Consider the following 14,918-nt stretch of genomic DNA (forward strand, 5'->3'; position numbering starts at 1 on the left):
TTCACAAATGCTGCTCATAGATTTTTCTCAAAGGATATCTCAACAGAAATCTCAAACTATTCAAAATAACTGCAAACATCACAGTCAGCCCAGTGACATTTTGCTTGGAAGACATTCCAGTGTACAGACACTTTTAAAAACTATTTCCCTGAACCTGTGCAGTCCAGTGCCTTGTTTTCAGCTGAAAAGATTCTCATTGGCAGCGAACACTAGTATACTCACGTGCCTTCCACTAAAAGAGGAGGGAAGTTTCAAACTGCATGAATGGAACGAGACAATATTAGAAGATAGCGCCACTTGGGGGACCTTTGTGACCTGTCCTGGAAGACTCTTCATTTGGAAATAGGGGAACACAGGTAGTTTAGGCTGACTGCAGAATCTAATACAAACTGCTGTACGAAAGGTCAGAAAACCAAGCAACTAATTTTGGTAAAAACCATACAGAAAGGATGTGGAAAAACAAAGCGGTGAAACAAGGACTGTGGGCCGTTTATTGTTACACAGTGCTGGGCAGGAATATGTTAGTCGATGAAGCAGCAATAGTTCAATGTAGTGTACAGTAGTGAATTCTGACTTATCTGGTCACCTTCAAGCAATAATGTTGCACAACATGCTGAGTGCAAGCACCTACATCCAGTGATTGATTGATGTCCGCCTGTTCGGGTCACTACTCGCATGTTGTGCCAAGACTAGCACCATTTGACAATGAACAGATGGAGACACACTCGCTTCCGCTTGATATGGTTTGTACCTTTGTTCCATCTGTCATGCAGCCTATGCCGCAACCATTTCTATTACACTTGTCACCAATATAATAGCATCAGAAGTGACCTTGCATGCATGCAGCGATTATCATTAAGAATCTCAATTGACACACCAACAACAGGTTATTTGCTTATCATACAGATCTTTATGGACAATCTGATTCTGCCATTTTCACTCGTACAGTAGAATTAAATCCAGAGAGCCTACATGAATTAAATAAAATAAAGTCAAAACACTATTTACTAAAATAATAAGAACCGGTCTGTAATGGTTTTAAAGTAATCATCTCAAAGATTTTCATTAATAAATGTCTGTTAAGTCACTATCTATTGGCGAATTAGGTAACACAATGGTGATTGAGCCCATTATATTAATTTATATTATTATTATTATAATTTATGATTAAAGAACTGGGTGTCTGTGGCAACATTCCTGGGAAAAAAATTGAAAGCGGCGCACAGTTAGTGACGCGTTTTCCATCACCCATCAGTGGTTGGTCCGCCAGAGAGGGTAGACGCTCGCTCTTCCACTCAGTTGTGTGAGCGGCGTACAGTTTTTTCCAGTCTCTAGTTGGCTATCTGGTTGTCTAATTTACCACCCTCCCTTTGCCTGGGAGTCAGGTGTGCAGACAGTCTGGCCAATCAGTAGCACTAAATACCCGGGAGAAAAGAAAACCAGGGCTGGATTTGTATTCGAGGGCCAGAGCTGATGATCCCTGATGTAGGCTATAGGTATGTCATAAAGGTGATGCTGGTTGGATCCGGTTGGATCTCTGGGAAGTGAGGTGCAAAAACACACCTGCAATTACCGCTTCTCGCCATTGGTACTGCCAAAGAGAACGAAACGGCGATCTTCAAGATTGTAACATTAATGAATTTGCTGTAGTGTGCATCTCTGCTGTTGATGTTCATATTTGTATTCAAAGCAACACACAGCATTTATGTAAAACAGTTAACATGGTTGAAGGAAGCACATCAGATGACTGTCAGATATACAGATATTGAAGGAAGCACATCAGATGACTGTCAGATATATGGATATTTTAAAAGAAAATCTGTATTCCCACAGGTTAATCCTCACATGACAGCCGACATCCAGCAACTCATCATTGCCATCAGTGTAATCCTGAGTAACATTACAAGAGAGTTTAAGGACTGTTAAGGTCTTTAAAACATTGTGGTGTAATTTTTATGCAGTGAAGACAGCCTGTCATATGAAACAATGTCTCAGTTTTTTAATCCACTGCTATTTTACATCACTGCATCTGCATGTTCAAACAGGTTCACATTTCATAAGGGGGGGGGGGGGGGGGGGGGCGACTACAGCCTACAGTTTCAGGCTACATAAAAGTTTCTACTTTCATACAGCACAGATCATTCCTTCAGCCAAATGCCTGTGGCAGACGTTAGGATCCCTTAGTCTTCCTGATCATAGATTCCATCACAGTCCACTGCTCGTTTGTGACCTGCATGGAAGGAACACGCACAATTAAGCCATTTAAAATTGCAGAACACATTAAGTGTGGTCGTTTCAAACGGGGCCATTACCTCTCTCAGGACGTTGAACTCGCCAGCTATTGAGACGTACTCCCCACCATCCATTCTAATGGTCTGCAAACAATAGATGCAAGGGTTTGTCAAACATGTTCAGATCCAACACAGTTTAAAACAGTGAGAGTATGTATCTTTTTTTTTTTAATTACTAAAAACATTCTCAAAAAAATATTTATTAAAAGTATGGGTATCTTTCAGATGTCACAGAATCACCGTCTCTGAACTGTTTACCTGCCCTGTTTGCATAGGAAGCGGTCATGTTTTGTTGCATTCGGTGTTATTTGTCATAAGGCCCAGTAAGTCACATTGAAAAGAAGCACAACATCAGCTGCCAAATGAGTAAAAGTAGAAGATGCAGAGGGGCATCTGATATACGCTCATGCGCCAGGCGGCGCCACGGACGGACGGACGCCAGCCGCGCCACGCGCCTCAACCCGTGCCCTCCGCCCGCTGCTGTAACCCAGGAGCCCCCGCGCCGAGCTCACGGACCAACGCGCCGGCGATGACTCACCGCTCCCGAGACCCAGGACGCGTAGTCGCTGCAGAGGTAGGCCGCCAGGTTGGCGATTTCCCCGGGGGTGCCCAGGCGCCCCGTCGGTATCCGGCCCATCAGAGACTTCTCAAACGTGCCCATCGGGTCCAGCCGACTGAAGGCGCCCTATCGCAGTAACAATGAGAGACTGCGACGGTTACTCCAGAGACCAGAGATCACTAAAAAGTGCACAGTGAATCAAATACAGGATTTACACTTCAAATATTCAGTGTACTACCACTTAAACAATATTTAGATTCAGATTTCAAATATTCAGTGTACTACCACTTAAACCATATTTAGATTCAGATTTCGACTTCAAATATTCAGTATACTACAACTTAAAACATCTCAAATATTTTTCTTTTCAATTTTTTTTCTTTTTTCACAAATCAGCAGACATTTCTCTTTATACCGTAAAACTGTGTGAGAAACCAATTGCACCCACAAACTGTGTTCTGTAATTCCACAAGCTTACTGTAAAAAAGCAAGAGTGCACATAAAGCACCTTAGTCTTTATTGGGCCTGGTTGAATGATGTTGAATCGCATGCCGTACCTCCCCCACTCAGCTGCTAGGGACCTGTAATTCAAACACATACGCATACTCCCCTCTCTTAAGGTTCTGGCTGTGAAAAATGCCTTATCCAATCCTCCATTAACTGTAGAAATGGCCAAAAGAAACCGCGTACAATTACCTGCTGGAAATGAAACGAGTCCCATTTATTTCTGTCACACCACGCAACGGACCTGAGAGAGATTATAAATGAATGCAAAATGCTGCACAGATTCCTCCCTCTTGCTTGAGGAGGGGGAGAGGGAACAGAGCTGACCTTCATTGATTCTGGAAACCCTGTACACACCCTGTGCTAAAAGCACCCTAGACAACATCTTTAGAGAAGAGTCTACACTGACAGGTTAAATATTTTTTGTTTTGGTCAGGTAAAAAGTTAACTAACTGGTAGGTGGTCATAAATGCCAATGGTGCAAGTTTGAAACCGCTCGGAAAACTAAACACTATAAAGACGCCTGCAGTTCTCTAACATGCTATTAGCTACTGTTGTTTAAAACTGAGCTTAGTGCAGTCTTAAACAGTTTCTATCAATGTGAAATCTCCTGGGTTTCTTAATTGTTTCTAGTAGCGAAGTTCCCATCTCTTCTTCAAAGATGACATTTGAATTCATGTTTTTTAATGAAGCTCCTATGCACCTTTGATGAGGGGAAAGTGCTGTCCCTCTCACTGATTTATTCAACCCCTGCTAATCCATCTTCATTATGCCCAAATGTCTCCAGAGATTGTAAAGACATTCATGCTCTAATGATAATTAAAATTTTGAGGAATTCCAATTATGGTTATTAATGCTCATCTTTAATAAACACAGAGAAGCATGTATTGCATTTGCTTCAAAAAATGGGTCTATTTTGTATTTTTAACATTCTATTTAAGATTTTATTATATTTAATATACTTTCAATGTTTATTTTTATTGCTTGTATAATTTTATTTTATTGTTTTGCTTAATTTGGAATTGCAACTCACATTTTAGGACTGTTCCATCACTGCAACAGCTTCACGCAATTCAGGAGAGCACAGACTTGTGTGCGCACCCTACAAAACAAATGTAACCAACCGCTGCTTCTTCTTGCAGTCTTTTTTCAGTCGAACAGCTCTGCTGCACAGCCATCATGTTAAAGACTGCACTGCTTACACAGTGTGGAAAGACTTTACCTGACTGTTTGACCAGAGGAACCTGGAACCAGGACTCCATTCTGTGGGGCATGACGCTGCTGCATTAAGAGCATGTGCTTTACCCGCACAAGCCACTCCACAACCCATGTGCTGCACATTCCAGCAATCCCCCCACATTATGTATTCAAATGGAAATGCGTACTTGCAGAGTGCCTCCACTCCTGCTTTAGCCGAGGCGCTGGGCACCAGAAAACCTGTGCCGGTTTCCGCATAGATCGTAGTTATGGCCAAGAATGCTGCTCCTGGGGAAACAAAAAAAAAAAAAGCCACATCAATATTTGCATCACAGTCCTTGTTCACCTCAATAAGTAACAATAAAACAGAAAATACAGCTACAGCTGATACATGCATTACACTGATGCATTTGCCCAGTGAGCGTCCTTATCAAGGGCAACTTTCTTGGCTTGCATTTCAGTTATAACTATTTATACAGCTGGACTTTTACGGTTCTGGTGGAATACTCTTCTCAGTGGTAAAATGACTGCACCTCACCTGAGATTCAAACCTGTAATCTTGCTCATACAGTATTTCCAGTTCTCTTCCAAATGCACCGCACCACTTCCCCAGCACATTGGTGAACAGCATTTGGTGCTTATAAATGTAAATCTAAATAAACTGCAGGTATAAATGGGAAGCAAGGGGGTGTGAAGACCGAAACATGACCAAGTCATGTTTTCCGTGTAGCGTTCAAACAGATTACATCATTATGGAACTAATGTACTGTAACACTGCAGCATTTCTGAGTCATTCCAAAGCTTTACTATATATGGGTTGTGATGAGTCACCAATATTTTTGGATCAATAGAACAAACAACAAGATGACAATACAAAGCTCAGGTTAAAAAATGAATCTGCTTTTATAATGAACTTCCTGGCTTGACAAATATTGACTGAAAAATAATGATACAATGACATGTTTATGCCACAATTCAAAAGGCAACTGTAGTATAGAGATAAGAATACTACAATGTTGAGTTTTAAGTAGACTGAAACAGAGGGGCCTTTGCAGATTGTGACAAAGTTTTTTAGATTACTATCCTTCATCAATAACAACTATTGATCAGAGGGGACTCTCTACCGCAGACAAAGGCTGTATACAAACACGTTTTGTAAAGACACAACCTCTTTGTCAAGAAAAAGGTAGCCTTCCAACAGCAGCGTAGTATAATGGGTAAGGAACTGGTCTTGTCACCTGAAGGTCACAGGTTCGATTCTCGGGCAAGACACTGCCTTTGTACCCTTGAGCAGGTACTTAACCTGCATTGCTTCGGTATATATCTAGCCGAAGAAATGGATGCAATGTAAATGCTATGTAGGCTGCGTAAGCTGCTCTGGGTAAGTGTGTCTGCTAAAATGCCTGTAATGCAAATGCTGATGCAAAACCTATTTTCGAAGTAGATTGATGAAATGCACAAATTCAGCTTGGATGAAATAATTATACGTACTTAATAAGCAAATGTATAACTTTTTCCAAAACATAGCCAACAGTGACATCTTTCTACCTCAAAATACAGGTAAACGCATTGAGATTTGTGAGTCTTTACTTCCATCTGCTGGCTACAGTCCTTAACTGCATCACTTCTAATACACATTACCATTTCTTTAAATCCACAAGTTAAAAAATCCTTCTCTTCAGCAGACAAATTTAGCCTTTGTCACAAGAAATGGGAAATATTGTATGCAACTGCACTGATGACAACCTTGCTGCTTATTTGCAATCATGTCTATTTACATTAAATTTGTAGTTTACACAAGCTAAGATTTCAATAAGTTATCCAGATGGACATTGTTTGTTGACATCGATACTAGTCGATGTACATTAATTCATGTAAATAGTGGGGGAAAAAGTGGATGCCTACAATAACTTGCATCACATTAAAATGCATAACATTTGCATACTAGATAGAAATATATTTGTATCAATTTCAGGTGACCTATAACTTTAAACCTTATAGATTTGTAGGTCATCCAAGGCCTTATAGGAGAATACGTCTCATTTCCCCTCTGACTATCCTTACCTTTCTCTGCTTTGATCAGCCGTTTGCCAACCTCCAGGGTCACGTAGGCAGTGCCGTTGAGAACAATGTCAGTTATGGTTTTCCAGGCATTGGCGGACAGCTTCTCGGTGGGGGAGATGAAGTTTCCAGCGGCGTTGTTGATCACAACCTAAACCAGGTGAAATGATAAACCTCAACTCCAAAAGTCAAAGGATCACATGGGGAGCATAGAAAGAATGTGTGCCAATGAGATCAATGTGAAATGTCAGTACTGACGTACATCGGGCAGGCCCGCAACATTGACGAGCTCATCGACGCATGCCTTCACTGATGACGGGTCCCTCACGTCACACTGCACGGCATAAACCTAGCAACAAAATGTGTCAGAACAAGAAGGTAACTAAACACGAATGGTGCTGAACAAAAACATTTAAATTAACCAGCTTTTCAAAATGTATGTTAGTTTTAAACAAATGTCAAAGACACATTCAGCTGGTTTATTATACATTAGTAATAATAACAATACACTTTGTTTTATTAAAGGAAACCAGCATCTCAGTGCTTCACAGTGCATTCAAAAAGACGAGACAAAATACATACAAAATGAAATTAATGGATAAAAATAAACAGAAAAGGCAGGCAAAATCAATAATAATTGTCATAAGCAATCTTAAGTGAGTTTTCAGTTCAGACATAAAATGGTATATAAAGAATCTGTAGCATACCTCATTTCCTGTTTGGGTTGATATTTCATCTGCAGTCTGTTTTAAAACATCCAATTTTCTGAAACACAAGTAGTGAATTTTTTCTTTTTTTTTTTTAAACCTGCTTACCTTTTTGAAAAATCATTAGAACAGACATGGTTCAGGCTGTGTGTCTACTTATAACTAGAGCCATCAGTTTTCCACTGCTCGTGTTCATACATCGTTTAGCCTACTTCAATCCTCCACCAACAAGGGGTCAAACGACATAACAAACAATTATCCTGATTGCATCACCCCAATCATCTGCCTTAATAGAGCAATTACCACTTATTAAACACAGATTCATGCCAGCAGCCATACGACCATGCACCCTGCTCCTACAGAATGGCTGAATTTCAGCAAGTGTGGGTTTGGTTAGTACTCGGATGGGAGACCACCAGGGAAAACTAAGTTGTGTTGGTGAGCCAGCAGGGTGGGAGTAGGGGGCTCCCCGGTGCCCTGGCTAAATTCCCAAACGGATCCTTCAAACTAGCCACCTAATCATCCCCTGATTTAATTGGCAAAAAAATACTCTCCCTTTCCATCTTAGCTGGTGCAAATTGGGTATCGTGCATCACCCAATTGGGTGCCAAGTGATGGGTGAGGTGAGTTACATTTACATTACATTTATTTGGCAGACGCTTTTATCCAAAGCGACGTACAAAAAGTGCATTTCATGGTCATAGACAACGGCTAAACACAGGTTCAGTAAGATACAATACTTATTTTGTACAGCTATTTCTAGCCAAGAACACAGTTTAGTTCACACAGTGAACACTATTCAGACCTAACCTCTGCAAAGCCAACTAGACAAAAGAATACGCTACAGTAGTTCCCACTCATCACTGTAAAGCACTTTGAGCATTTGGAAAAGTATATTGTTATATAAATGCAATGATTCATTCATTTGTGATGTTTCATTGTGATGTTAAAAGCGACTCTTGCATGTTAAATTCAGCCCAATTATATTGGACCGCAGACATACAGCACACACTTCTAAGCTGCCTAGCGGTGGGCCCCTCCATCTATTACATGCTTGTTTGAAAATGTATGTAATTTCAGATTTTACACTTGTCCAGAATAACATTTACTTGAGAACACCTCTGATTTTAAAGACGTTGAGTCACCACTCAATGCTGTCGTTTCCCCTACTGACAGATGATTCCCACTCTCTGTTGTTCTGTTTGTTTTTAATATTCAACCTAGTTATCTTCTTTGTGTAATTTATTTTTAAATTGCAAGTTGTGCAAAAAAAAGGAAAATAAACAAAAATCTGTAAATATGTCTGTCCAGTGTACCAAGCAGATACGGTTACGCTCTTTTCCTCAAAAACATTATTTTAATAGCCTGCATCTGATGTTCCCTCCATCTTCTTTCCACCTTCCATCCTTACACTTCCCCCTAATTAAAGGTGCAGTATATAAGTTTGTTTTAGAACATTTTTGTTCATGTTTGGTTAACTTTCCTCACAGATATGAATAAATTAAAAGCTCTAAGAAGACAATTTGGTCTCTCTGACTGCCTCAGAAATCAGCCACTCCAAATTTATCTGCACCTGAATCTTGAAATAAATTAGGGCAGCTCTCTACAAGGAGGCTTCCTTACCTGCCTGTCAATCCAGTGGCATGTTCACAACAGTCAGAGCAGGCAGGGTGGGGCTACACAGATAATAGCAGAGCAGAAATACTGCAGAGATAGTACTAGACCTATAGCTAGCTAGTACAGAACGAAACAAGAATGGCAGAATCCCAGCTTTGCCAACAACAGCTTAAACTGATAAAAAAAAGGAAGAAAAGAAAGACTGAAGAACATAATTTATTGACCAAAAAGAAATTGAACTGAGCAAGAGACAAGACAAGAGTGAACATCAGTTTGGCTTTACTGGGCTTATACAGATGCCAGATCAAGATATGACTGAGATAATTAAGAGCAGATGTTTGCACAAAATCATGAAACAAATCGGCCCTTTGTTGTGCACCCACGCACTATGACAGACAGGTGGCTAAATTTAGCCAACTTTCAACAGACAACAAAAGGTCTGTCAAGAAGACTATAGGTGAAACACTACAATGTGACCCATTACTTATATGAAAATAATTAACATTTCTGTAGGCCTATATGTAAAATAATGAGAAGAATTCACCTGCTTGCAATGACGCATTTGGCACCCAGAGTAGAAAGAGTGGTGGTCATTCCTTTCCCCAGACCTGTGCCACCTCCGGTTATGAAGGCAACTTTGTTTTTGAACGAACCAGGTAGCAACATCACCCCTTCATTGGGCGGGAAAAATCCAGCTTGAGGAAGGTTGGATTGCAACAAAACCTTTGGTCCACAGCTTATAAACTAGTTAAAAAGAGAAAGAAACCCATGCATTATATTAGCTACACCCCTTCTGTGAAGAGTTTTGAGAACACGCTAGCCAACTTTATTTTTAGCGATGTGTACTAATGCACATTCTCATGAGATCATGAGATAGGGCACGCAACATTTAAACGAATAGTGCAGGTCGCAGGGCGCACCTGCAGAGGGGGTCAGAAAGACCCTGACATGCGTTTCTTCCACCTTTGAACCTTTGAACTGCTTGATTTCGCCACTATTTACTCTTTTATACAATATCTGCAATTAGTTCTACTGGCTGAAAAATTGTTCAAATTGGCAAACCCAGGTGATTGGAACAAAATAATGGGGACGACTTACTTTCTGAACATGAATTTTCCACCTTATATCTCACTTGTTCTGACGCTAACCTCCTTCACGTGTTTAAAAAAGTTTATCAGACTAAAGAGTCATATTTACTTGGAAGATTTATGGTAGCTTGTCACGCAAGTGTTTAAAAATGTATTTTCTTTGTATTTTAATTTTTTAGTACGTTAGCGTCAGAACCAATGAGGCACTGCATAAGCCACGGAGATAATGTAGTCTGCAAACTTTTCCTTACTTGTGACACTTTTGTTGACTCTCAACGCGAAAATCTTGCATTAATCGTTCATCTTACCCTTTGATGCAGACAGCCTAATGGCATGCTCAGATCACCTTTAAATGCTGAAACCCTTCTCATTACAGTCGACGCCATGTTTTGAAAAAATGGGATTGCCCTTTCACCTATTTTTATACGGTCTATGCCTTTCACCGACTTATTTAAACGCCGATGTGTTCTTCTTCTTCTTCTTCTTGTCAGTTTCCGGCAGTGTAGACGCAACTAGGCGTATTACTGCCCTCCACAGGATAGAAATTTAACATTTGCAGCTCATACTCTCATATACAGTCCTGACTCGTGCAGGAACTGTAAAACTGTATTGGTGATCAGCTGGTGGTTCTCGCTTTGGCCAAAAAAAGATTTAACGGAGAATGCAACTACTCCTAGGTCTGACAATCTCTTATAGAAAGTTTCCCTTTCTGCTTTATACTTGCCACACTCCAGGAGAGCATGCTTGACTGTTTCTGGGTTTCCACACTCACATAGTCCTGTTGGATGTTTTCCTACAATGTGCAAGTAATGATTTAACCCACAGTGTCCAAGCCTCAGTCTGCTAATTTTAACTGAATCTCTTCGGGTTCCAGACCAACAACTGGGTTTTTTAATCTGAGGATGGAAATAAAAATAGTGTCTTCCTTTAGTCTCCTTTTCCCATAATCCCTGCCATTCTCTTTCAACACCCTCCTTGATTTTTCCTCTAAGTTCCACCCTTCCCAGGGATATATTTACATCTATGTCTCCTTTCTTAAGACTTGCCTTTGCTATAGTGTCAGCTATTTCATTTCCCTCAACTCCAGTATGCCCAGGAACCCAGCAGAACTTGACTTCGCAACCAGATTTCCCAATTCTGAACAAAACAGATAAAATCTCATTAATAAGGTCAGGCCGAGCTTTTGATTTAAGTCCTCTTATAGCCATCAGAGCAGCTGCTGAGTCAGAACAAATGAGGACTTTCTTTGGTCTTACGTCCTCTGTCCACCACAAAGCCCAAAGAATTGCCAGTAGTTCTGTCGTGAAGACAGAACTTCCATCAGTGACACGCCGCTCAATCCTAAAACCAAACTGAGCCAAATACAGTCCAAATCCTGCTTTCCCACTCTCTGGGTCCCTAGAACCATCTGTAAAAACTTTCAAATAAGACTCCATCTCTCTGTTGAGATAATGTTCTGTTTTTGAAACTATCACACTACTGTCCTTTTCTTGTAAAAAAAGTGAGGTCAATGTCCGGCTCTTGCATTACCCAAAAAGGTACAGGTAACCAGCCCGTATGATTTGCTATGCTTTCCTGTTCCATTCTCAATTTACTGGCCCACTGATTAACACTGTCAAAAAATGGTTTCCTTTTAATCTTGCCACCCGGATTCCATGACCCTTGTAAAAGACACCTGGCTGGGAGTGTTTTATTAGCTCCACTTAGTTTTACCCAGTACTGCAGCCCCAACTTAATTTGCCTTAAGTATAAGGGCATTTCTCCCATTTCAATAAGCAGTGCAGGAATTGGGGACGTTTTAAAAGCCCCACAGCAGAGTCTCAATGCCTTGCTCTGTAGAATGTCTAATTTCCCGAGCACCGACTTGGCCATAAACAAAACACCCATAGTCAAGTACAGATCTTATCATTGCCTGGTATATTAAATGCATAGTCTCTCTCTCTGCCCCCCAGTCACATCCAGCCAGACTTCTCATGACATTTAACACTTTTTCCCCTTTTGCTAGTGCTCTTGCTGTATGAACCGCCCAAGTCATTCGCTCTTCAAACCAGATTCCCAGAAATTTGAAGTTTTTCACTCTCTCCAGTGAAGATTCATACATGTGCAGTCCTAGGTTAGGTAACTTTCTTCTAAAACCAAATATCACGCCGATGTGTTCTTCTTCTTCTCTAAATTTAATGACGGATCGTAAACAAACGTGTACAGGTGCATACCGCCACCTACTGTGCCGGAGTGTGTAACATTAGTGCTTAATACTTCAGATTACATAAAAGGAAAAAAAAACCCTATATTTTATGATATAATCCTGTATCTTTAAGGAAAATAAAGAGAGCCTTGCAGCACTCCCACATTTTTTCTCCCATCCCTAAAATCCCTTCCAAATTCCATCCCCGTCCAAGCTATATAGCTATATCACGTAAAGTGTTCCTCTCTGAATTATATTTACTACATCTCATTATGACATGCTAAACATTTTTGGGAACATTACAAATATCACATTTATCTGAAATATACTTCGCCATTAAATAAAGAGTTGAATTTAATCCATTATGTCCAAATCTTAACCTAGAAAAAACCACTTCCTCCCTTCTGCACTTCCCTTTGAAAGCCTTCACCTTAATGGATTTCTGTATACTGAAATAGTGTCTCCCTTTGATATCTATTTCCCACTTCTTCTGCCACAAATCCCTCACTGCCTTTCTTATGAACGATTTGGCCTCACCTTTTCCAAAGGAACTGTCATTATTTCATCGTCATTTAATTTCAACGCTCTCTTTGCAATCTCATCTGCTTTCTCATTACCCTCTACACCAACATGAGCAGGAACTCAACAAAATTGTGCATCAATTCAAACTCTTTGTATTCTTAGCATTATCGTAAATATTTCCATCAATAAATCATCTCTTATTGTTTCTTTTTAATTCAAACTGCAGTAGAGTCTGAACAAATGACAACTCTCTCAGGCCTTACCTCTTCTATGAATTGTAATCCTAAAATTATAGCAACTATTTCTGCTGTAAATACAGATAATCTATCATTAATTATTTTGCATATGACTACATCAAACTCAGGTATGTACACTCCTGTTCCTACATGTCCACTCCCTGGATCTTTAGATCCATCAGTAAATATTTACATATAGTTATAATAATTCATAATCTTGAACCAAATATCCAATGTTATCCACTTCCCTTTCAATCCATTCTCTCTTCTGCTCCACGAGTTGCAAGTCCACATTGGGCACTGGTAATATCCATGGAGGAAAATTACCCCACACAATATTTGGCCCATATTCTAACCTATTTAAACCATATTCTTCTGCTGTTGTGTTAATATTCCAACCAAATCCTTTACCTTTAAGTTGTGAATATTCCCAACAATCACACAGCACTTTTGTTGTAGGTTGTTCCTCTCCAGATCCCTTTAACTTAACCCAATATGCCAATGACAACTTTGAGCGTCTTAAATATAATGGAAATTCATCAGCTTCCACCAGTAGTGCATTAGTAGGAGTTGTTTTAATTGCACCAATACTGAATCAATACTGAGCTCTGGACTGTATTCTGTATAATTTTTCCAAAACACTCTTAGCTGCTGCTCCATATACCATACACCTATAATCAATACATGATTGTCTTAAGGCCCTATAGATATCCAGTAACAATTGTTTATCTGCTCCCCATTCATATCCAGAAACTGATCTCATGAGATTCAGTACTTTTTTACATTTTGTTTCAATTTGTTTAACATGAGTTCTCCATATACATTTCTCATCAAACCATAACCCTAGACATTTGAACTCTGTTACCCTTTCCATACATTGCCCATACAAATTTAAGCTGCATATTATCTATCCTTCTCTTTCTGGTGAAGAACATGTATCATGACTTTGCAACTGACATCTTAAATCCCCAGTCATATGACCATCTTTCAACATTCAATATAGCACTCTGAATATTAGTCACATGTCTAATATTTTTCCCTCTTTTCCATATAGCCCCACCATCTGCATAAAGCGATAACCCAATATCTCCACCAACATTCATAAAAATATCATTTATCATAATGTTAAACAGAATAGGGCTAATAGCACTACCTTGAGGAATACCATTTACAATATCAAAATCATCTGAAACAGCATCTTCAACTTCAACATGGAATGTCCGACTAGACAGGAAATCTAAGACCCAGTTGTATAGCCTTCCACCAATACCCATTTTATGCATTTTAATCAATAGTCCTTCTCTCCACATGGAATCATAAGCTTTCTCAATATCAAAATACACTATAGCCATGACCTCATTTATACTAATTGCTTTTTCTGCCTCATTACTAACTTTCACTAAAGCATCTAGCGTAGATCTACCTTTACGGAATCCACTTTGACATGAGCTTAGCGATCCTCTTTGTTCTAAACAGTATGACAATCTACAAACAATTATCTTTTCCATCCGTTTACAGAAGTGAGTTGTCAACGCTACAGGCCTGTAGTTTCCTGCATTAACTGGGTCTTTGCCAGGTTTATCAAAAGGTAGAATCAAAGCACTTTTCCAACTGCAAGGCATTACACCTTCTCTCCATATCTTATTAAACAGGTTCAATATAATTTTCAAGACTTCGTCTGGTAATTGTCTAAACATAGCATAGCATAATTGGTCTTGTCCTGGAGCAGTATATCCACTTCCCTCCAAGGCCATTTTCAACTCATGTAATGTAAAGTCCATGTCAAGTGATGATCCATCACTATCCTTTTTCTTTGTTACATCAGCATTTGCTCTTAAAATTTCATCTTTTTGTTGTTTATGTATCTCATCTAAATGACTTTCACTATGTACACTTGCAAACTTCTTATTTGTAATTGCCAGATATTTTCAATCTATCAACACTGGGATTT

General features: G+C 39.7%; 1 protein-coding gene across 1 annotated transcript; it reads right to left on the reverse strand.

The window, feature by feature from the left end:
• Positions 1–539: 539 nt before the first annotated feature.
• On the reverse strand, positions 540–10,500 carry decr1 (2,4-dienoyl CoA reductase 1, mitochondrial). Its single transcript, XM_035391081.1, has 10 exons — positions 10,333–10,500; positions 9,481–9,680; positions 7,320–7,377; positions 6,875–6,961; positions 6,616–6,763; positions 4,740–4,839; positions 3,359–3,431; positions 2,830–2,976; positions 2,313–2,375; positions 540–2,230 (listed from the first exon to the last, which is right to left on the reverse strand). Exons 1-10 carry the CDS (start codon positions 10,408–10,410, stop codon positions 2,171–2,173), a joined length of 1,014 nt encoding a protein of 337 aa, XP_035246972.1. The 5' UTR covers positions 10,411–10,500; the 3' UTR covers positions 540–2,170.
• Between the last annotated feature and the right edge of the window lie 4,418 nt (positions 10,501–14,918).

The sequence above is a fragment of the Anguilla anguilla genome, chromosome 1 (genome assembly GCF_013347855.1).
Source record: "Anguilla anguilla isolate fAngAng1 chromosome 1, fAngAng1.pri, whole genome shotgun sequence".
NCBI classification, from domain to species: domain Eukaryota; kingdom Metazoa; phylum Chordata; class Actinopteri; order Anguilliformes; family Anguillidae; genus Anguilla; species Anguilla anguilla.

Bases quoted from the DNA above. Each gene is read 5' to 3' on its own strand.
- decr1 (XM_035391081.1), bottom strand. From the start codon at position 10,410: ATGGCGTCGACTGTAATGAGAAGGGTTTCAGCATTTAAAGGTGATCTG. The intron at 6,764-6,874 runs GTACGTCAGTAC...CACCTGGTTTAG, and splicing joins ATGTTGCGGGCCTGCCCGAT to GTTGTGATCAACAACGCCGC. The intron at 4,840-6,615 runs GTAAGGATAGTC...TTGTTTCCCCAG, and splicing joins GCTGATCAAAGCAGAGAAAG to GAGCAGCATTCTTGGCCATA.